General features: G+C 35.5%; 1 protein-coding gene across 1 annotated transcript; it reads right to left on the reverse strand.

Moving 5' to 3' along the window:
• Positions 1-3,227: 3,227 nt before the first annotated feature.
• Positions 3,228-7,064, reverse strand: LCN9 (lipocalin 9). The gene is made up of 6 exons (XM_074285192.1): positions 6,969-7,064; positions 6,310-6,443; positions 5,826-5,899; positions 4,555-4,669; positions 3,485-3,582; positions 3,228-3,253 (listed from the first exon to the last, which is right to left on the reverse strand). The coding sequence occupies exons 1-6, from the start codon at positions 7,062-7,064 to the stop codon at positions 3,228-3,230; spliced, it is 543 nt and encodes a 180-aa protein (XP_074141293.1).
• Between the last annotated feature and the right edge of the window lie 17,113 nt (positions 7,065-24,177).

The following is a 24,177-nucleotide window of genomic DNA, read 5'->3' on the forward strand; positions in this document are numbered from 1 at the left end:
GATTGTTCCCAATGCCTGCAATGTACTTTCTCTTCACCTTGACCCACTACCTTCCCTGGCCTTCAAGTTCCATTTCAATTTCTGTTTTCAACAAAAAGGCTTTTCTAAGTCCCCTTAATTCTTTTGCCTTCCCTATTTTAATTTTTTCCTATTTTTTCTATATATAGATTGTATATATTTTTTGCTTGATGATTCCCTCATGATGTCCTCATTGAGGACAGCGTACTGTCTTTTGCCTCTTTTTCCATCCCCAGCAATTAGTACAGTATTGGGCACATAGTAGGTGCAAAATAAAGGTTATTGATTAATTGAATCATTGATATAGGTATATATTCTCTCTACCAATGAAGATTCAATCCCTCATGCGTATCTAATTATTGTCCATCTCTTTCCATAAAATCTCCCAAAGCACTGGAATTCTTCCTCAGTTTCTCTTATTATAACAACACTTTTATTTTATATAGTACTTTATTTTATTTTATATAGTACTTTAAAGTATCCATAGCACTATTTCAACAACTCTAGGAGGTAAGTAGTTCAAATTTTATTATGCCTATTTTAGAGGGGAAGAAATGGAAGGTCAGGGATACCTAATTTCCTATGGTCACACATTAATTTCATTGCACAGGTGGCATTTGGATCAAGGCCTAATATACCACAGAGATTGTCCAAAATCTTGTAGATATCAATGTGTCACTTGGGTGGTCATTCTTGTTTTGTGACAAAATCATATGTTCTTTTCTGATCATATTTCCCCCAAATAATATTGTTTCTTATGAGCAAATTGTGTAGTCTAATAAGATAATCAGAATTCAAGATATGGTACAATTTGGGAGAGGAGAAACAGGGAATAAAGAAGAATCCTTGAGTTTATCACAATAATTTTTCTAGGATATTTCAAGGTACTTTCACAGAGCCAGACTTCTTGAACATGTTTGTGAGAAATTTCTGTGAAAGAGGAACAGCTGAGAATTATGTACTTAATGTGTCCTCTTTCAAAAATACAAGAGTGTTCTGGATCTTTTATGTGAAGCATAAATATTTATTCTCTTTCTTTCTCTGCTCCTCATTTAAGAAAGGTTACAGTATGTAGGACCAGTTCAATGTAGAAGAAAGAACATTCAAGCCCATACTCTTTGTTTTCTTCTCTGCCACTCTTATTTCCTTAGAGAAGTCCCTTTCCAGTTCTGGCTCTCAGTTTCCCTTTGTGTAAAATCAGCAAGCTGGATTAGATGATTTTTAAAAGTTCTTTTCAACTCTAAAAACTTAAGTGTTTGTCTAATTCTTGCCAGTAAGGGATTTTGATTTTCCTTAGAATTTTCCTGGTTATGCTAGGATATGCTGCCCTCTCCTGGACATTAGATAATTTTCTTTCTTCCCTTCTTTCTCTTTCCCTCTCCTCCCCTCCCCTCTCTTCTCCTCCCCTCTCCTCTCTATAAACTATAACACTTTTTTTTTTTTTTGGCCTCAATTTCCTCACCTGATGTTACTTTCACTACTTGCCTTACAAGGAAAGTGCTTTGTAAACCTCAAGATATTTAAAGCTTAGCAATATAGACCGTTGTGATCACATCAGGAGAGAAATGCAACCACTCTTCTACCTTTTGATACCCCTTCTTTTATAATACCTCCCCTTACTTCTAGTTCTTTTAAACTCCAAGGACACACATAAAATAAATTAAATCATTTATTGAGCATATATAGGAAAAAGTATCATCCAGGAACCAGCGTAGACACAAAAGGATGGATGACTGAGGAAGAAGAGTGAGATACTAGAAGTCATATAGATGATTTGATTATCTGTGGACTAATAGATGATTTTTCTGAAGCCAAGGTGAAGTCCAGCAGATCAGAGAAGTACATCTTGGGTTTTACTGTGGAGAGTGATAGTGAATTAGTCATCAGGCGTCTCAGTTATAACAATAACTGACATTTATATGGCGATTTAAATTTTTCCAAGTGTTTTGCATGCAAAATCTCATTTGATCCTCAAAACAATCCTGGGAAGTTGATACAAAATATATCTTTATGCCTGTATTTTAGATGGCAAAATAGCTCAGAGAGGTTAATTGACTTGTTCATGGTCATATAACTTATAAGTTTTAGTAGTGAGACTGGAATTAAGGTCTCTTTGACTCCAAATTCAGTGCTCTGATCACTATTAAAAGGTAAGTATGGAGGGAAAAACTAAAAACAAAACAGGAGTTTAAGGGAGTGAGTTTAAGTAGGATTATGTCAATCCAGTCTAGGACAAAGACTGTCAATCATTGTCAGACAGAAAAAACCTGGAGAAATTGTGTGTGTGGTGGTAGGTGTATTATCTCCAAAGCTAGCCAACTGATTTTTCTCTAGAGACAATTAACTGGGAGGTTTCCAGAGACTTAGGCCTTTGCTGTTACCTTTCTACTTTGGAAAAGTGCCTAAAGGGGAAGATCCTACTTTTAAAAAAATGCCTTGTTTTTCTGATTGTACTATCCAACTCCACCTCCTGTCCCTGTCCTTTCTCCCAATAAGTTTTCCATTTGACTAAGTATGCTTAGCTGTAACATTGTCTGCCTACATATGTGTGGGAAAAGTGATCCAGGGAGGTGACCAGGGAAACAATGAGCCCTGAAATAAAGAGATAAAATGCTACTTTTGACTTTTCTGCCTCACTACTGAATTTGTTTGAATACTACCTTCTCCAACTATAGGCCTCTCTTCCTTCAAATTTCATTTCTCCAGGGAACTTTCTTTGATTAACTCTCTTGGTCTCTAAATATTTCTTTGTAATTGCTGATGCTGTCTCCTTATATTCATCTATGTTATATGTCTCCTACGTTTTTTCCTTGTGTCTCATCTTCCTTATCAGATTATAAGCTCTTTGGGGAGAGGAATCTTGCTGTTTTAATACATTGTTGGACACATAATGGATACTCTATAAGGCACTGAATTACTACTAAAGGTAAAGACCAGGGGAAAGAATGGGAAGACACTGGGGGATAGAAGTAGGTGAGTGAAGGAGTAAGGGACAGTGTTCAGGACACACTCAATACTTTCCCCAAACCCATCAAGTGTTCCTGGTGAGAAAGACTCCTCCCCTGGATGTTCACTGGATGATTTAATGGGGTATCCCATTCATGCTTCACAGCTATCCACCAATCACAAAGCTGGACCTCAGGACACAAAATCCCACTCTACAGACCCAAAGTCAGAAATTACAAACCTGTAGGCTGGAAATAACTTTACTATTCCTTATTTCTGTAGCATTCATCTGTGGAGTAAAACAGCAGATATGAATGATCATTAAACACCACGACTCAGACAAGAATACAATGCTTTCTGAGTTAGGACAAGGGCTTTTGAATTGCATTGTCATAGGATTTATCCTTATAGATATTGAGCTAGAAGAGAAACAATTTAGTCCAGTCTTTCATTTTTATCCTATGAAATTCCTCTTTCTAGTCAAGGAAGAAAAGGGGACAGAAAAGTAAACAAAACTTACCATCTTTAGTCATGTCAATGATATTATCCTTAGGGATTCCAGAAAGTTTGCAAGCTTTTTCATACTTTGCTATCATTTTTTCACTTACATCAGTGGTCCTTCCTAGAATTGGGGTGAAGAATGAGAATGTGACTGTGGAGTTTATCTCAATAATCCTTTTGAATAAATCAGAAGGGGATGGCTTCCCATATGAAAAGAGGAGGAAAAAGTTAGAATTGTAATTTTAGATCTGAATGACTCATGAAGCATCTTTGAGGAAGCTAGAGCTACAATATGCCCTAGCATTGGGTGTGTTATTTATAATGATTCAGTAGTGTAAAAGTCAGAGAAGAAAGGTGATAAAATAATGTCTTTTAAACAATTCTTAAGGAGACTACAATTTCTAATAAGTATGACTGCGAGTAAATGACTTATAATGTTCTAACTAGAATCAGTTCCATTTCCCTCCCATTGCTTTCTGCCCTGGGTAATTTTTTTGGATAAGTAAAGCTGAAACTGTCAGAATCAAAAATCTAGTAAGTTAGGCAAGGAGACAGATTTGTGTTGTGAGAGGAAGAGTTAGTAGGGGAGGGAAAGGGAGAAGAAAAAGGGAAATAGAAAGAAGAAATTAAACAAAAACAGAAAGACAAAGAGTACAGCCAAGCACAGGGGAAGAAAAGAGATCAAAGAGGTAGAAAAGCACTTACATTTGCAAGCGAGTTTATGAATAAATGTATGATATTATCATTGTTATTTTTTGCATGTTTTTGTGCTGTTAAAAACCTTTCCTTCCCAGATCCAAAGCAACAATTGGTTATATTTGTACAGTACTTAGTAGTTTACAAAAATATCTTTTACCTTAATCTATCATTACAGCCCCTAAAGGTAGACAACCAGGGGGCTTTATCCCTACTCTATGGGAGGGAAAACATTGATCCAGGCAGGAAATGTGAGGCTCAGCAGGAGCTAAAACCAAGAGTATCAGGTGCCCTGATGTCTAATTCAAAACTTTTTCTACTACATTATGACTTTTTCTTTTGATCACAAGGGAAGGCTATGGTGTGGAAGTAGGGAATGCATTTGGGGCACACTTGCCATAAAGTTCTATTATCGTAGTCTCTTTTCCATCTTGAATGTTCTTTGTAATTAAGATAAAAGCTTTATTTCCATCATGGCTATGGATGTAGATCGAATTTTCCCCTTCATCTGTGAAATCATCAGAAGAGTAAGATCAGAATTCCCAAAGAGTCAAGAAACAAAGAGAATTGGCATATACTATGGTGCTTCCTGAGCTAGCTTGGTAACAGTACCAGAACTAATTTCTTGTCAATTGTAATAATTGTACTTTACCCTTTCATAAAGATTAACAATACTCTTCAAAATGTTATGAAACTCCATGTTATTCCTACTGATTTTTGCAAGATTTTGGGAGATAGGTAAGGAAAGTATCATCCTTCCTTATCTTGTAGATGGAAAACCTGAAGACACAGAAGTTGTGACTTCCCTAAGATTGAAAATAATAACAATTCAATTACATCATGCTTCATGGTTTGCAAAGTCACTTAATAGTCCTAGGAGAGAACCACTGCAGGAGTTCTTAGTTCTATTTCACGGATGGGGAAACCGAGGACCAGAAATCTGAGGATCACAATTTGAGAGGCAGAAAAGATCTCCAAGGCTATCTTATCCAACTTCTTCAATCTACTACTTAATAGGCTAAGTGACTTGCTCAGGGATACAGGGCTAAGAAACTGAAGGAGGAGCATATAAACTCAAAGTCTTTTGACTGTAGAGACAGTGTTCTAACTGGACTGTATCTACTAAGTGTCAGAGACAACATTTAAACTCAACTGCAGATTTTTCCCATTATATAACAAAGCAGAGTTAGGGTTAGAATCTGGGTCTTCTGATTTTCTATGACATTACATAGAACCTCTTAAGCAATATATATAACCAATCCCATATTCCCTCAAATAATACAATATTCTTGGAATACAGACGCTGTCCTCCCCACCCCCAAGTAAAATAATCTATCTTCCTTCAATTCCATTCAAAACATTTATTATAGCTTACTATGTGTAATATTTTTGTAGTAGCCCTGGAGAAAAATGAATGTTATCTTTTTAAAAACTCCTGAAATGAATGGTACTTTTGGGAGAGATTCAGTCTCTGTGATCTCTCAATTTCATTCTAATTCTCTAATTAAGCCTGCTAACTCTCTCAAGTCCTCACTTGTAGGCTCATGGAGTTTTCTTTTTGATTTAGTTCAACCAAATTGGAGTAGATTTAATTATTGGATTCCAATATTTTTCTGTCATTGGAAGGAGATGAACTTCCATAAGAATGTTTGTTTTATACTTACATTGCACATATAGCACATTACTGTTTTCTTCTTTATTAGCAACTATTGTATATGGTACACACTTTTCATCTTCCCTGAAATAGAAAAAACAACAAACAATAACAAAACAATTCTTTGGAACAAAAAATTTTAGACTTCAGTCTCCACTAACTGGTGGAATGTGGATTCTTTCTAGTCTTATTGACTTTACTGGACTTCATCAAAGGATTAAGAGATTTGTGTGTCTCTTATATTCCCTACTCTTTGCCTCCTGAAATCCTCCATTCTGTACAATTCCTACTCTCAAACCCCGCTTCCGCCATTTCAGCTCCTTTAGAATAGATCCTTTGTATCCTAGTTCAAATACGTACCTAAATGCATAGGTCAAAGACTCTTATTCCCTGTGTCTGTTTTTCTTTTCTTTTTTTTTTTTTTTTACATGTATATGTTTGTGACAGGTAGAGTGTCTGTGACCAGTATCTGAAATTTTTTCCCCTTTACTTACTTAAGAAATAGGTGGAATTCAACATTATCTTCATGCGGTTTTATTTTGTTTATAAAAAACTTCATGTCACCTCCTTCTTTTATCCTGTCGCCATCAGTTGCAGCCAAGGAAATGGACAGCCAATCTCCTGAAAACTGATGGAAAAAAAGTTTAAAAGAAACTCCCTTTTTATCCTTGCCCTCAATCTGCAGAAATCTAGAATACAGAATTCATTCACATTTCACTATTTATCATTCAATAAGCATTTATTAAGCCTTGACTATGTAAAGACTGTCTGGTTTTGAAGTGTTACACAAAGATGGATGACAGTTCTTTCCTCAAAGAGCTCTTACTTTAGTACAGGAAATAAGATAGGTAACATAAATGACTATAATAAACATAAATATAGAAAAGAAATGTAAGATACTATGAGCTCAAGGGATGGAAAGATTATTGTCAATGGGGAGATTAAGGAAATCTTTATAGAGGAGATGACATTATGACTGCCAGGTCAAATATGGGAGCCTTCTTTTTCTCCTGTAATCTCCTTAAAAGAATCTTCCCCCTCCCCCCCAATTCTCCTTCAAGGCTTGTCCTGGTCTTAATCAATGAGAGAAGCTTTACTTTCTTAGCTATCTGTAAAGAAATAATCCACCCAGGTTCCCCATTTCCTCTGGTACCTCTTTCCAATCTGCATTTTTATCATATTCTAAGCCATGGGCATGGAGGGCAGAGATTAGAACGAGCCCCAAACTCAGCAGAAGAGTCATCTTCATGGTGGTTGTTTCTTGGACTTCCACGGCAGTCAGAATTCTGATAGTAGTTTCAGTCAGTGTCTCATCCACTTAGCTTCTGTGTCTTTATACTGTCTTCTGGCCCAGGCAGGATTAGCGTGGGGAGGTATTTTTGACAAAGAGGAAGTTCAAATCCTCTTGGAATTACCTATAAAGAAGCCAACTATTATCTATTTGCCAAGTGTTCCAAGGACACTAGAGGTTATGTCTTCATTGGTATTAATAATAATACCTTTTTCAAATGCTAATTTTAAAGAATGACGAGCCATATTATGATAGGCCTGCTTCCTGCATTAGGCAAACATCCCCTTTAGAGTCTTGATGATCCAATTGCCATATCTATTTGCCTCTTGGTTCCAGCAGAGATCCAGGATATTATCTATATTCTTTGGGAGAGTTAGTTTCTATGGAAATTTCTATGGAAATGTTAGATCCTTTGATATTCTGGAGGTGATCATTTAAGAGTTGGGGAATGAATTCAGTTTTCTGGACTTTATCAGAGAACCTGAGAACAAGCCCAGTGTGCAGACAATAGGGCTAGATTCATGGTCCCTCTTCTGCCTCCTTTGTCCTTCCCAGAATTTTTGACCGGCTAGTTGGATCTGAGGTTCATCTATCTTTCCTGATAAAAGAACCACTGTTCCGACAGTGAGAAGAGGCTTGTGGAACCAGGGAAAGCGAATGTCAATGAAGTCATGTCCAAGCTTCTGGTTTCCAGTTTGGAGTCTCCTCTTTCCTACTTTTTAGAAATTATTCCTAGAGTGAAGGAGGGTAACAAAATATTAAAGCTTGGACATATGGGCTTAGGACATATTCAAGAACTCAAGGAACTCCAATATAACTTTTTGGGAAGCAAATAGTCTATTTAAAGGAAAAGCAATTTGCCATATAGGGTCTTTTAGCAAGTTCATTCCATATCCCATTCCAGCTTCACTCTTGATTCTCTGGACTTTCTCCACTATGACCCATGAAAAATAATAATAAGCAAACAAACAAGAACAATTTATATGGTGCTTTACAATTTACAATTTGCAAACAATTTTGCAAATATTGTCTTATCTTTACAGTCCTGAGAGGCAGGTTATTTTATTTTATTTAACAAATTATTTTATTTTATTTTTTTTTACAAATTATTATTTACAAATGAGGAAACTGAGAGAGACAGAGGTTAATGAACTTGCCCAGGATCACACAGTTAAAAAGTGTCTAAGTCACATTTGAACTCAGATCTCCCTGAATCCTGGTTCAAGTGCTTTATGTTCCCTGTTGCCATTTACAGCTAGGACTATCACTATCTCTGTGATTACTTCCTCTGTTTCCACACAGTATCTTCATTTTAAGTTGAACTAGTTGAGCATACCTGTGTCCATTGGTTCATTCCTTTTTCTACTTCACTCTAGAATCTTTAGATTTCCCTCTCCACTGTCTTCTCTCTAACATCCCCCCACCTTTCTTCCCCCTTCTCTTTTTTTCAGGAGTTATCTTTCTCCATTAGAATGTAAGCTCCCTAATGTCAAAGTCTATCTTTCTATTTATTTGTATTTATGTTTTTAGACCTTGGCAGTCTGTTTGGCATACAGTAAGTGCTTAATAAATACTTATTGGCTCCAGCAGTTTATCAAGGACCATGATATCAGAGTCCCAAAATGATGGCACCATCATCTTTGATGGGGTAAAGAGTTTATTATTGTAGACAAATCCATTTTTCTTTTGTTTGCTGTTCTCTTTCCACTTTTATTCTCAAATACCCTTGAGATGACTTTGTTTAGTTGGATTTCTTGCCAACCTTTCTTTAATCTTGTTTTCCCCTCCAATGCTTCTCATTGTTTTATGACATTAAAATGCTCATTATTTTTTATCATCTTGTAAGATTTCACAAGCAAGGTTATATTCTAAAGTGGTGTTACCTTTGACTAAAATCACAAATCCATGGAAGTATTGGTGAGTAGGTTCCGTGCTGATAAATCAACTTACTTAAAAAAAAAAAGTGCTTCACAGTTTAGGCCATTGGCTGAGAAAAACACATGTTACTGCTCCTTGTGTCTTCTGCTAGCCCTAGGCAGAGTACAAACTGACTGATCTCTTTCCAATATTAACTAAGGAAATCCTTGGAAAGAATCATGCTTTCATCTCATCATCTGTAAAGAAGATATAATAATATTTATTTTAGCCATCTCAAGGGAAGAAATTATTTGTAAATCTCAACAAGGTAGAGAAGCAATATTATTATTGTTGTTTCTGTCCCCTTCTAAACTTTTAGCAGAATAATCAGAATCAGTCGTAGAGTCTAGTTATCTATGCTACTTCTTTCCTTCCTTCTCCTCCCCAGTTCTGATTTCTCCCAATCCTCATAAATTTAAGACACACACTTCACTATTTGAAGGAGAAATCTCAACAAGGGGATAAGGATGGATGTGGGGTATTATGATGTAGATGCTGGAGAGGAAAGATAATCTTTGATTTATTGATCTTTTGTTCCTGGATTCAGATCAATAGCAGGTTGCCAACTTCTTTCATCTCTGGAGTCATACCATTTGGAATTGGAAGGGACCTTTGACAACATTTAGTCTAATTGCTATACTTTGTGGGTGAAGAAATTGGGGATCAGAAAAGGTAAGGGACTGATCCAGATAGTAAATAGCAGAGCCAGCATTTGAATCCAGGTCTTTTGAAAATCTCTATTTCCATTTCTATCTCTATTGCCATATCTCAGGGGAACCAGGTGGCATAGTGGATACAGTGCTGGACCTGGAGTCAGGAAGACTCATTTTTAAATTTGACGTCAGATATTTACTAGCTGTGTGACCCCAAGCAAGTCATTTAATCCTGTTTGCCTCAGTTTCCTCATTTGTATATGTATACATATATACATAATATAATACAGCTACCCTTGTACATACATACATACACACACATGCACAGTCAATTAAACTTAAAAGTGTGTATATATATATATTTGTCTTACACAGAAGTTATTAAACATTTACTAACATATCCTTGTATCAAGAGCTCAGCAGAGGGCTCAAGGAATGAAGTTGTTGCCAGATTGGAAGACTAGTGACTGGAATTCGTATATTGCTTTAAGGATAATAATAATAAAAATGTTAATAATAACTGGCATTTTATAGCACTTAAATATTTACAAAGTGTTTTACATCCATTATGGCATTTGGTTCTCCCAAAAGCTTTGGTGAATCCAATATTTTCCTTTTCAACTCCATTACTTAAAAAAAAATTAAATACAAAATTTATTTCCTCACATCTAATATCTAGCTTGGTATAAAAGTATCAATGACCTTGAAGTCTCCTTTATCTGTTTCCTACATGGTATTAGGGAAAGTAGGACAAAGATTGACTAAGGAATAGCAGGACATGGATAAAAAAGATTGCCCTAGAACTAGATAACTATATAGAAACTTGGGCAATAGTAGTCAGTAAATGTCCTAGTAATGAATATGAAACCTTTCCTGATTTGGTAGAAGATTTTCTGACAAACTATTGGCATAATGTGTGTAGAAATAGCTCAGTCACCCTGCAGTTTATGATCCTCTCCGATTGTTATTCCCCTTTCTAATATTCACTATTCTAACCTTCAATCTATTTTTTAATCTATCTCTTCCCAACTTTTTATTAAAGGTCAAGTCTTTCATTGATCCCTTTAGATCTTTTTTACTTTCTTCTTTTTATAATGAAGTTTCATTTTTTTAAGTAACATATTCTTAGAGCCTGAGCAGTAATTTCTTGAACTCCTTCAACCTCTTCTTATAAGGATTCTCAACTCCCACTTTAAGCATAATCATTTGGTTATAGAACATCAGATACAAATGTTTTACATAAATACAAATTTCCTTCTTTGTAACTGGAATTTCTTTGTAATTGAAATTTAAGGCTGGATTTGAACTCAGGTTTTCCATATTCCAGCCCCAGTGTTCTATATACTGCACTACCTAGCTCCCCCTTCCAATTTCTCTATATCTTCATACAATTCCTATCTCATGACACTCTTCATATTCCCCTTTTTGGAGTCTTCAAGCAGTCTGCATGATCACTTAATGAGGTTCTTATTATGAGGATGCTTTCCTTTTATGGTTTGGTTCATAGCTGCCAATATACTTTTCAACTTTCAAATTCTATGATTCTTCAACCTCATCCCCTTCTCTATTCCTTATTCTTTCATACATTCTCCCATTTGATCTTTTACACTGGATCTCCTTCTAAACTCTTATCCATCCCATTATCTATATAATTTAAATTCCATAGGCCCATTACTTAGCCCTTCCAGACATTTTCTTAAATCTTTCACCTGAGTCCATTGTACTCTCCATCTCAACCTTTACAAATTAACTGTTAGAAGAAGATAAGAAAAGAAAAAAGGACTATATCAAGAAAGGGAGAAGGAAAGGGACACTGGAGGATGGTTTGTAGAATAAAAGAAAAATTAAAATTGCCCTAAGCTAACTCCCCCCACTTGAAGTACTTGCTTTGCAAGACTATTTGAAAATGGTTTAACTGGAACCTCCCAAAATGCTAAAGACTCACAGCTTCTTGATTCTTATCTATTACTTATATAGCTGTACACCAGGACAATTAATCTTGGATTTTTAAAGAGGTAAGGATCTCTAGGAATAGTCTCAAGGTTCAATATCACACAGTTGAAAGCCATTGGGTCCTCTCTAACTTTTTCATTTACTTATATACATATGTGGAGACAAAGTGTGATCTGATGAATAGAATTTGCCATCATTACAGAGGAAAATTCTTTCCACTTAAGACAAAGAGGAATGGAGATAGTTGTGTTTATGTTTCTGTCCCATGGAACTCTATTCCTAGAAAGAACTTGGAGAGAAGGAAGAGTTGTAATTCACCTGTGGCATGTTAGTAAGGCTTTCCTTGTTAAGTCTTAGGCTTTTACTATGGTCCAAAATTTTTTGCTTGATTCCCCCCTTCTCTACTTTGGCCTAGCCTAGAGTCAAGGATGAAAATATAATACATGGATAAGTGTATGACAGAATAAATGATGATGTGGCTGGGAGCTGCCATGTGCCCTGGGATTGGTTTAGCATTTATAATACAGTCAGAAAAGATGAAACGAGTTTTCTAACTGGTTATGGAGATGAAGGCTTAAGGTTAGGGCAGGAATCGGTCCATATCTTCTGTGTGACAATGATAGGATAGAATGTAAAAATACCTAACAATTCATCTTGCTTCCTTGGCCTTCCCTATCTCTTCCCATTTTTTTGTCATTAGGAAGAAATTATTGCATAGAATCAGTAGCAACAACATAGCCAATAAGAGACTTTGAGGATCATCTTGTTCAAGCCCTCAGTTTTCTGGAGGAGGTAACTAAGATTCTTGCGTGTCATGGAGGGGGAGTATTCCTGGTAAGTCATAGCTAATGGAACTTCCACATGCTTTGCAACATGGGCATAGGGTTAGATACTTCAGATTATTATGAATTTGTGTATAAGAGATTTCACCTATATTTGCTTTACACATTGATTCTGAAACCTCTCAATCACTACTTGGTCTGGTGGTTTTTATTGATCTTTTTTGGAGTAGCTGTGGGAAAGTTAGGATGAACTTCTTCCTATTCATACACGTGTGTATTCAACATACATATAATATAATATATACACATGTGTACATATAATAACACACATATGCACAAGACACATGTACATATAACACACAAATACTATACATGTATATGTGTGATGTATAAACACACAAGATAAGTGCTTATATATATACCTAAACACTTATTTTTATGTACTTATATATATATGTGTTGTTGTCCCCTATAAAATATAAGCTCCTTGAGGAGATTTTTAAGGACAGTGTCACATTTGTCCCTAGGTCTCTAGTTATTATAGTGTCTAGCTCATAATCAATATTAGTTAATAAATTCACTCATTCTAAAGCCCTTTACTAAATGCTAGGCACTTTGCTAACTACTGAAAAGTATACATATATAATACATACATACATACAAATGAAATAATATTTATACAACACGTATGCATAGTGTCTGGCAAATAATAAATTCTATGTAAATGTCAGCTGTTAAAATATTTTATTATTATACAAACAAATATTCTTTATTTATCTATCTATTATTTACAAATGTAAGCAGAGATTTGAACACCAAATAGTATAAGACTCTCATCACTGTAGAAATTCATTACTCAATGCTCCATGCCTACATGAGGGGCCAAGTTGGTAAGAGCTTGAAATAGAAGAGTTAATTTTTCTTCTGACTTACAGCTTCAATCTAAAAAATATGTTGTTCCAGAATTTCTTCAGGGAGAGGTTCCAGAAGAAAGGGATGAAAGACTCCTGGAAGAAGCTGGCATTTAAAGGAGATGACACACTTTCCCTCCCCCTTTAAAATCTCTAATATGACCTTGTTCACAATTTGTCATGCTCTCTCTCTCTCTCCCCCTCCTTCCTTTCCTTCTTCCTTTCTTCCCTTCCTCCCTCCCTTCCTTCCTCCTCCTCCTTTTCCTTCTCTCCCTCCCCTTCTCTGTATGTCTTTTTGTTTCTCTGTCTCTCTCTCTGTGTCTGTCTGTCTCCTTTCTTCTCTTCTCTTCTCTTCTCTTCTCTTCTCTTCTCTTCTCTTCTCTTCTCTTCTCTTCTCTTCTCTTCTCTTCTCTTCTCTTCTCTTCTCTTCTCTTCTCTTCTCTTCTCTTCTCTTCTTTTTTTCTCTCTCTCACTTTTTCTCTCTTTCCTTTTCTTTTTATTGACCTGAGAGAACTTCTTTACTCTCTGTATTGTCTTGAACATTCTACTCTATATAGCTTCTATGATTTTTGTATAATCAGGGTTATTTGCTATTGATTATGTGTCTTTGTGTAACTGGCATTTGATGGTAAGATAGTCAAGACTTTGGCTATAAAACTTAGAACACTATCTTTCTTCTAAAGGAATAATGCTGAAAAGAGTGACCTGAAACTGAAAAATATTTCTCCTAAACTAACAGTATTTAGGGAATGAATATATAATTCTAATCCAGCACTCTTTATGTGAGGAGAGTAGAGTGGCCAGCCTCATTAATCTCCTGTTCTCCTTCTGGAATAAATCAAAGTCTCTTGGAGAAGAGTGAGTGAAGGAGACTATGAAGATATCTATTCATGCCTTCCTATGAGACACACCTGGGCAGATCCATGGGAACACATTTACCTACATGGACAACACATACTTGCCTGGTCAGTTATCAAACATAGGTCAAGAATATATGATGCAAAACTGGACCTGATAACAGTATACGTCAGCGGACAGACTCCTTGTGCTTTGCTCTGCTTTTCTTGTCCTATATCCTGATTATACCATCCAGAATGATTGGACCAAATGACCAGGACAGAGGAGTAATAAATCCTTAAATAAAATTTTTTTGTCTTCAAATACTGGATGTGACATTACCCTATGGGTTGTGCAGGCAATTGTTAAAATAGGGCATATTGAATTTGAGCATTATCTGTTTTGCATGTTGCAACTTTGTTGTTTACTGATTCTCTTTCTGTCTTCCAATTTTACAACTTTGAATGCCTGCTCTCCCCTAGTTAAATTCTTATTTTGCTCAGTATCCTTAGGTACTTAGTTATGTTTAGCCAACAGTTCTAAATAGGAACATGCTGGAGCCAACTCGAAATGGTTCATGATTGCTGATTGTTAAATTTTCAGTATGAGCTTTTCTATCATGGAGATTAACAATTGCTACAAATCGATATTGATTAATTATTTTGTAAGAGAGAGAGAGAGAGAGAGAGAGAGAGAGAGAGAGAGAGAGAGAGAGAGAGAGAGAGAGAGAGGGAGAGAGGGAGAGAGGGAGGGAGGAGGGATCAGGCCCTGCTAGTTAGATCCAGAAGTGTACTGGAAAATGCTTAAACAGACTTTGAAGGAATGGGGGGAAGGGGAGTATGTTCAATGAAATTTTAAATTTAATCTGCACTAGTAACACTTTATTACTTTCTTAAATCAAGACAACTGACAAAATAATTAATCAAGATCGATTTGTAGCAATTGTTAATCTCCATGATTAAGAATTTACAAACATGGGCATGCGTGCACATGCAAACACACACACGAACACACACACATACACACACACACACACAAAGGAAGCAGTCAATGCAAAGGCATAGAGACAGGAGATGGAGTGCCCTGTATTCTTATATAGTAAGGTCAATTTGGCTGGATTGTAGTGTATATAAAAGAAGTAATTGCAGTAAGTTGAGGCCAATTAATGAAGAACTTTAAACTACTAAACAGAAGTTTATATTTATATGATATTGATTAATTAATTGATTGATAATATTTGGTTAATTCATAATGCATACTTGACTAGAATTCAAATTTCTTGAAGGCAGGAATTGTTTTGCCTTTGTCTTTTTAATTTCAGTACCAATTTTAGTGTCTTGTATACAGTAAGTGCTTAATAAATATTAGCTGTCTTTCTCAGCCTAGTTCCCACATAGGAAAAAGAGAGTTGTGAGAAGTGCAGGGAGTGGGATGGCAATGTAATATAGATAGAACCAGAGCTTAGGGCCTAAGCAAGTCAGTGATGGCAGTTAGGTAGGGTGATGTTGGATTGTGGAAGATCATGAGTGTCCAATATAGGAGTTTGAACTTTACAGAGTAGGCAATAAAAATTTGTTAAAGGTATTTGAACAGAAGAGTAACTTGGCCAAATCTATGCATAAAGATTATAAGATGCATCTTAGAAAAAAATCACCAAGAAGTATGATGTCTCTTGCTGGCTAGGGCAGTCTGACAAAATTCTTGTATATGTAAGTTTATATGGTGACCTATATGGTAGCAAAAGTGGAAGCCATGAGAGACTCTTATGCCTAATTCTTTTGTTGCTTTTCTTTCTCTACCAGATCCTTGCTTAGTCTCTCACCCTGCTCCTCACCCCAACCTTAAGAACCTCTTAGAACTACTTTCTTTCCAGCTCCTCAGTCTTACCCAATGTTTCTCTGTTCAATCAAATGTCCTAAATTGTCTTTAATTACATAATCTTGGAACACAAATGTAAGAACTTATACTGGAGCAGGAAAGTCTTAGGTTTTCAAAGCTCTTGCTTTGTTACAAAAGTTCCTCTTTAACATAAAATATTTTCTCAGCTTTAAATCTACTTAGGTCATATGTTCTCATCCGAGGATCTTTATAACATTTATATAACTTTGCTGTTCTTCTGATTGTATTGGCCAAAAGGATTAAATAAAGCAGTGCCAGGAACATTTCAAGGTACCTTTCCACTAATAATTTTCTTGGCACTTTCCATTCTACCATTTCCCCTACATATAATTCTACATAGCAAAACCAAGTTTAATTCTATAGGGAGAAAAAAATAGGCCCTTAAAAATAGAGGATTTCTGAACATTTTTGATGAATAAATCAGATCTGAGTAGATAAAGAAAATGCAGGTGTCAAAATAACTTTAAAAAAGTAAATATATTTATATAATTGAGGGGGAGTAGGTGGAGATTAATTATTTATATGTTAATAGGAGATAATGAAAAAATTCTTTTTCAGAATTCTGAAATTTTTAAGGGTTACCAAGAAGAGTTAAAATGTTTGAAGATCTTTGGATAGTTATGTTCCATTTTAATAATCTTAAAGGAGTTTTAGGAGAGGGCAATATGCTGAGGAGGAAAGGAAGTTGAAACAGAAGGAAATTAATGTTGCACAATAGAGGTGCTACCTCATACCAGCCTCCGCAGGTGAGAAGAGTCAAAAATTATTCTGACTGTTCCTTGTGCTTTCCATTTCCTGCTGGGTGCAGCATGTTCTTTGAGGGAAGGTGGCAAGAGGGAAGCTAGGTATCTTCCATTTGCCCCAAAGAAAGAATTTCCATCTAGGCTAGCACAAGGAAACTTCTACCTCCTGCTTGCTCCTAACCTTTTCTACCAACTGTAATGTACAGAATCTGTTCCATATGCAATAAGCTACCCTTTATCCTACTCTTCCACTCTTTCCATATTTTAGTTATTACTGAAATTTGACTTACCTCAGATGACACAGTCTCCCTGGCTTCCTTTTTCAGTTCTGGCAGCTCTTGCATTGATTCTCTTCAGATTACTGGTTGAAGTAGAAGAGTTGGAATATTCTTTGTTCTCCATTGCCACACTCATTTCATTATTTTCTCCTGTCATCTTAGCCATTGTGACAGGTGTGTAGTGGTATCTCAGAGCTGTCTTAATTTGTATTTCTCTGATCAGTAGTGATTTGGAATACTCTTTCATATGAGTGGAAATAGTTTCAATTTCATCATCTGAAAATTGTCTGTTCATATCCTTTGACCATTTATCAATTGGAGAATGGTTTGATTTCTTATAAATTAGAGTCAGTTCTCTATATATTTTGGAAATGAGGCCTTTATCAGAACCTTTAACTTTAAAAATATTTTCCCAATTTGTTACTTTCCTTCTAATCTTGTTTGCATTAGTTTTGTTTGTATAAAAGCTTTTTAATTTGATGTAATAAAAATTTTCTATTTTGTGATCAATAATGATCTCTAGTTCTCCTTTAGTCACAAATTCCTTCCTCCTCCACAAGTCTGAGAGGTAAACTATCCTATGTTCCGCTAATCTATTTATGCCTAAATCATGGACCTATTTTGATCTTATCTTGGTATATGATGTTAAGTATGGGTCCATAGCTAATTTCTGCCATACTAATTTCCAGTTTTCCCAGCAGCTTTTGTCAAATAATGAATTCTTATCCCAAAACTTGGGATCTTTGGGTTTGTCAAACACTAAATTGCTATTTTTATTCACTATCTTGTCCTATGAACCTAACCTATTCCACTGATCAATTAGTCTATTTTTTAGCCAATACCAAATGGTTTTGGTGACTGCTGCTTTATATTATAGCTTTAGATCAGGTACAGCTAGACCACCTTCATTTGATTTTTTTTTCATTAATTCCCTTGAAATTCTCGACCTTTTGTTCTTCCATATGAATTTTGCTGTTATTTTTTCTAGCTCATTAAAACAGTTTCTTAGGAGTCTGATTGGTATAGCACTAAATAAATAGATTAGTTTAGGGAGTATTGTCATCTTTATTATATTCACTCGGCCTATCCAAGAGCACTTAATATCTTTCTAATTATTTAAATCTGACTTTATTTTTGTGGCAAGTGTTTCGTAATTTTGATCACATAATTCCTGACTTTTCTTTGGTAGATGGATTCCCAAATATTTTACACTCTTGACAGCTGTTTTGAATGGAATTTCTTTTTGTATGTCTTGCTGTTGGATTTTGTTGGTAATGTATAAAAATACTGAGGATTTATATGGATTTATTTTGTATCCAGCAACTTTGCTAAAATTGTGAATTATTTCTAACAACTTTTTATTAGAATCTCTGGGGTTCTCTAAGTATACTATCATATCATCAGCAAAGAGTGACAGTTTGATTTCCTCATTATCTACTCTAATTCCTTTAATCTCTTTCTCGACTCTTATTGCTGAGGCTAGCATTTCTAATACAATATTGAATAGCAATGGTGATAGTGGGCAACCTTGTTTCACTCCTGATCTTACTGGAAAAGGTTCCAGTTTATCCCCATTACATATGATGCTTACTGATGGTTTTAAATATATGCTCCTGACTACTTTAAGGAATAGTCCCTTTATTCTTATAGTCTCAAGTGTTTTTAGTAGGAATGGAGGTTATGTTTTATCAAATGCTTTTTCTGCATCTATTGAGATGATCATATGGTTTTTGTTAATTTGATTATTAATATGGTCAATTATACTAATAGTTTTCCTAATATTGAATGAGCCCTGCATTCCTGGTATAAATCCTACTTGATCATGGTGTATTATTCTAGGGATGGTTTTCTATAGTCTTTTTGCTAATATCTTATTTAAGATTTTAGCATCAATATTCATTAAGGAGATTGGTCTATAGTTTTCTTTCTCAGTTTTCAACCTACCTGCTTGTGTCATAAAAGGAATTTGGTAAGACTCTTTCATTCCCTATTTTTTCAAATAGTTTATATAGCATTAGGGCTAATTGTTCTTTAAATGTTTGGTAGAATTCACATGTAAATCCATCTGGCCCTGGGGATTTTTTCTTAGGGAGTTGATTAATAGCTTGTTCTATTTCTTTTTCTGAAATGGGACTATTTAAGCAATTTACTTCCTCCTCTGTTAATCTGGGAAGCCTATCTTTTTGAAGGTAGTCACCCATTTCCCTTAGGTTATCAAATTTATTGGCATAAAGTTGGGCAAAGTAACTCCTTATTATTGCTCTAATTTCCTCTTCATTGGTGTAAAGTTCCCCCTTTTCATTTTTAAGACTAACAATTTGATTTTCCTCTTTCCTTTTTCTGATCAGATTTGCCAAAGGTTTATCTATTTTATTGGTTTATTTTCATAGAACCAACTGTTAGTTGTATTTATTAATTCAATAGTTTTTTTTTACTTTCAATATTATTAATTTCTCCTTTTAATTTTAGAATTTCAAGTTTAGTATTTGATTGGGGGTTTTTAATTTCTTCTTTTTCTAGCTTTTTAAGTTGCAAGCCCAATTCATTGATATTCTCTTTCTCTATTTTCTTCAAGTAAGCCTCTAAAGATATAAAATTTCCTCTTAATACTGCTTTAGCTGCATCCCACAAATTTTGGTGTATTGTCTCATCATTGTCATTATCCTCGAGTGAATTTATTAATTGTGTCTATAATTTGCTGTTTCACCCAATCATTCTTTTTTTTTTAATTTGGAATTTTTTTTCACAGTATATATGCATGAGTAATTTTTTAAATAATATTATCCCTTGTATTCATTTTTCCAAATTATCCTCCCCTCCCTCCATTCCCTCCCCCCGATGGCAGGCAATCCCATACATTTTACATGTGTTACAGTAAAACCTAGATACAATATATGTGTGTAAATACCATTTTCTTGTTGCACATTAAGTATTAGATTCCGAAGGTATAAGTAACCTGGGTAGATAGACAGTAGTGCTAACAATTTACATTCACTTCCCAGTGTTCCTTCTCTGGGTGTAGTTATTTCTGTCCATCATTGATCAACTGGAAGTGAGTTGGATCTTCTTTATGTTGAAGATATCCACTTCCATCAGAATACATCTTCATACAACATTGAAGTGTACAGCGATCTTCTGGTTCTATTCATTTCACTCAGCATCAGTTCATGCAAGCCTCTCCAAGCCTCTCTGTATTCATCCTGCTGGTCATTTCTTACAGAGCAATAATATTCCATAACTTTGATATACCATAATTTACCCAACCATTCTCCAATTGATGGACATCCATTCATCTTCCAGTTTCTAGCCACTACGAAAAGAGCTGCCACAAACATTTTGGCACATACAGGTCCCTTTCCCCTCCTCAGTATTTCTTTGGAATATAAGCCCAATAGCAGCAATGCTGGATCAAAGGGTATGCACAGTTTGATAACTTTTTGGGCATAGTTCCAAATTGCTCTCCAGAATGGTTGGATTCTTTCACAGCTCCACCAACAATGTATTAGTGTCCCAGTTTTTCCACATCCCCTCCAAATTCATCATTATTTGTTCCTGTCATCTTAGCCAATCTGACAGGTGTGTAGTGGTATCTCAGAGTTGTCTTAATTTGCATTTCTCTGATCAGTAGTGATTTGGAATACTCTTTCATATGAGTGGATATAGTTTCAATTTCATCATCTGAGAATTGTCTGTTCATATCCTTTGACCATTTATCAATTAGAGAATGGTTTGATTTCTTATAAATTAGGGTCAGTTCTCTATATATTTTGGAAATGAGACCTTTGTCAGAACCTTTAACTTTAAAAATGTTTTCCCAATTTGTTACTTTCCTTCTAATCTTGTTTGCACTAGTATTGTTTGTACAGAAACTTTTTAGTTTGATGTAATCAAAATCTTCTATTTTGTGATCAATAATGATCTCTAGTTCTCCTCTGGTTATAAATTCCTTCCTCCTCCACAGGTTTCCTGTTGAAACTCCAGATTCTCTTCAGCTGGTAAGTCGTGCTTCCAGTCCTTGTGGATTCTATCAGTCCATCGCTATTTCTGAGGCTGATTTTATCTAGTTGGTAGTGAGGGAAGAAAGGAGCTTACAGAATTGCGTGTATCTTCTCCACCATCTTGGCTCCGCCCCCCCTTCAGCCAATCATTCTTTAAGATGAGATTATTTAGTTTCCAATTACTTTTTTGGTCTATTTACTCCTAACTTTTTGTTGAATGCAGTTTTATTGCATTATGATCTGAAAAGAAAGCATTTACTATTTCTGCCTTCCTATGTTTAATTTTGACATCTTTATGTCCTAATATATGGTCAATTTTTGTAAAGGTTCCATGAATTGCTGAGAACAAAGTATACTCCTTTCTATCACCACTCAGTTTTCTCCAAAGATCTATCATACCTAATTTTTCTAATATTCTATTTACCTATTTAATTTCTTCCTTATTTGTTTTGTGGTTTGATTTATCCAATTCTGAGAGTGCAAGGTTGAGATCTCCCACTATTATAGTTTTGCTGTCTATTTCTTGTTGCAATTCTCTTAACTTCTCCTTTAGGAAGTTAGATGGTATATCACTTGGTGCATATATGTTTAGTATTGATATTGCTTCATTGTCTATGTTACTCTTTAGCAGGTTATAGTTTTCTTCCTTATCTCTTGATCAATTTTTGCTTTTTCTTGATCTGAGATAAGGATAGCTACCTCTGCTTTTTTGACTTCACCTGAAACATAATAGATTCTGCTCCAACCTTTTACCTTTACTCTGTATGTATCTCCCTGCTTTAAATGTGTTTCCTGTAAAGAACATATTATAGGGTTCTCACTTTTGATCCAGTCTTCTATCTGCCTCCACTTGATGGGAGAGTTCATCTCATTCACATTTACAGTTAAAATTACTAATTCTGTATTTCCTGCCATCATATTATCCCCAGATTATGCTTTTTTTCCCCTTTCCCTCCTGAACCCCTTCCCAAGTATTAAACTTATGGGCCCCACTTGCATCACACAGTCCTCCCTCTTTAGTATCCCTCTCTCCTCCCTTTAGATCCCTTCCCCGTTTTTGTACCTTTCCCTTATTACTTATTAATAAAATTATTATTATTTTCTTTTTCCCTTTTTCTTTCCCACTTTTTAGTGAGGTTAAAGATAATTCTCTGAAAAACAAATATGTCAATTATTTTCTCTTTGAGCCAACTCTGATTAGAGTAAGATTCACACAATGTTCCTCTCCCTCTCTAAATTCCCTCAGATCTGATAGGTTTTTTTGCCTCTTCATAGGATGTAGTTTCCCTTTTTTTATATTTCCCCTTTTCCTTTTTCTGATACTATCCCATTTCCATTTCTATTTCCCTTTTTTATGTTATATCAGTAAAATCTAATTATACATGTGGACTTTATGTATATCCATATCAGAAATATAGTTCTCAAGAGATCCTTTTACCTTTTTTCTGCTTCTCTTGGTTGGAGATCAAACTTTGTTTAGATCTGTTTTTTTCCTTAGAAACAAATGAAATTCATCTGTTTCATTGAATATCCATCTTCTTCCATGGAAGAAAATTCTCAGCTTAGCTGGGTAGTTTATTCTTAGTTGCATTCCAAGTTCTTTTGCCTTTCGGAATATCTGATTCCAGGCCCTTCGATCCTTTAGTGTGGATGCAGTCAAATCTTGAGTGACCCTTATTGCGGCACCTCGATATTTAAATTGTTATTTCCTGGGTGCTTGTAATATTTTTTCCTTAGTCTGATAGTTTTGAAGTTTGGCCACAATATTCCGTGGAGTGTTTTTTTTTTTTTTTTTTTTTTAGGGTCTTTTTCAGAAGGTGTTCAATGAATTCTTTCGATGCCTATTTTACCTTCTGATTGTGTTACCTCTTTGCAGTTCTCTTTGATGACTTCCTGTAAAATAGTACTTAGGCTCTTTTTATGATGAAAATCATAATAATTTTTGGGAAGTCTAATAATCCTCAGATTGTTTCTCCTAGATCTATTTTCCAGGTCTGTCGTTTTGGCAAATAGATAGCTGACATTTTTCTCCAGATTTTCATTTTTTTTTGGTTTTGCTTGACTGATTCTTGGTGTCTCAGTGAATCATTCATTTCTATTTGTTCAGTTCTGATTTTTAATGAGTTATTTTCTTCATTGGCTTTTTTAAACTTCTTTTTGTATGTGTCCAATTGAGTTTTTAAATGAGTTGTTTTGCTCTATGGAATTTTTTTCCATTTCACTAAATTTGTTTTTTAGTGAGTTATTTTCTTTCCCCAATTTACAAATCCTACTTTCTTGGGAATTCTTTATCTTTTCTAATTCACAGATCCTACTTTCCTGTGATTTCTTTACCTTTTCCAACTCCTTAATTCTGTTTCCCTGCACTTCCTGTGAATTCTTTACCTTTTCCAATTCCCATTTCAGGAAGTTGTTTACCTCTTCTAATTCACATTTCAGGACATTGTTATTCTCTAGCATAGCTTCTCTTTCCTTTCCCTATTTTTCTTCTAATTCTCTCTTCAGATTTTTAATAGTTTCTTCTAAGAGAGCATTATTTGGAGTATTGTCTGCAGGTTGTCTGCTATTAGTCTCCTTAGGGTTGGAAACCTACTCTTTTTCTGCATAGAAGCTGTTAATCCTTTTCTTCATTTTTTTGCTCATTTAAAAAAAAAATCCTTCAGGGTCTGCCCTCAGGGCAAGGAGATTACCAGCTTCCTCTGCAAAGGGAGGATGCATTTATCAACAGTATCTGCCCTCTCAATGGGCTGCAAGGAACACTGAGCTTCAGGAAGGCTCTGGGAACAGCTCCTGGGGAAGTGATTATACCTGGGTATCACAGGCTGGGCTGTGTAAGTGCCTTGCTAGGAGCCCTGCTGTGAGGATTAGTGACTGCCTTGGGGCTAGAGGTTAAGGAGCAAAGGTATCACTGCCCCCTCCCCCCCCAAAAAAAGCCTGCTTTGAGTGTTTGCAGGTGTCCTGTCCCTTACCGAACTGGAAGTGTCTCTGCCTGGGGAGTGCAGTTGAGCTGGGGAAATTCCACTATCCCCCACCAAACTCCTCACTGTACAGATGAGAGGCTGCCCCAGGCTGTGCCCCTGCTGTATGTGACTGCCCCCCA

This window comes from Sminthopsis crassicaudata, chromosome 2 (assembly GCF_048593235.1).
Source record: "Sminthopsis crassicaudata isolate SCR6 chromosome 2, ASM4859323v1, whole genome shotgun sequence".
Taxonomy (NCBI): domain Eukaryota; kingdom Metazoa; phylum Chordata; class Mammalia; order Dasyuromorphia; family Dasyuridae; genus Sminthopsis; species Sminthopsis crassicaudata.

What these genes read in the sequence shown, in the direction of transcription:
- LCN9 (XM_074285192.1), bottom strand. Translation starts at nt 7,064, where the DNA reads ATGAAGATGACTCTTCTGCTGAGTTTGGGGCTCGTTCTAATCTCTGCC. An exon ending in AAAATGCAGATTGGAAAGAG is followed by an intron (nt 6,444 to 6,968) that starts GTACCAGAGGAA and finishes TTTTTCCATCAG; the next exon opens with TTTTCAGGAGATTGGCTGTC. An exon ending in CATTGACATGACTAAAGATG is followed by an intron (nt 3,254 to 3,484) that starts GTAAGTTTTGTT and finishes TTTACTCCACAG; the next exon opens with ATGAATGCTACAGAAATAAG.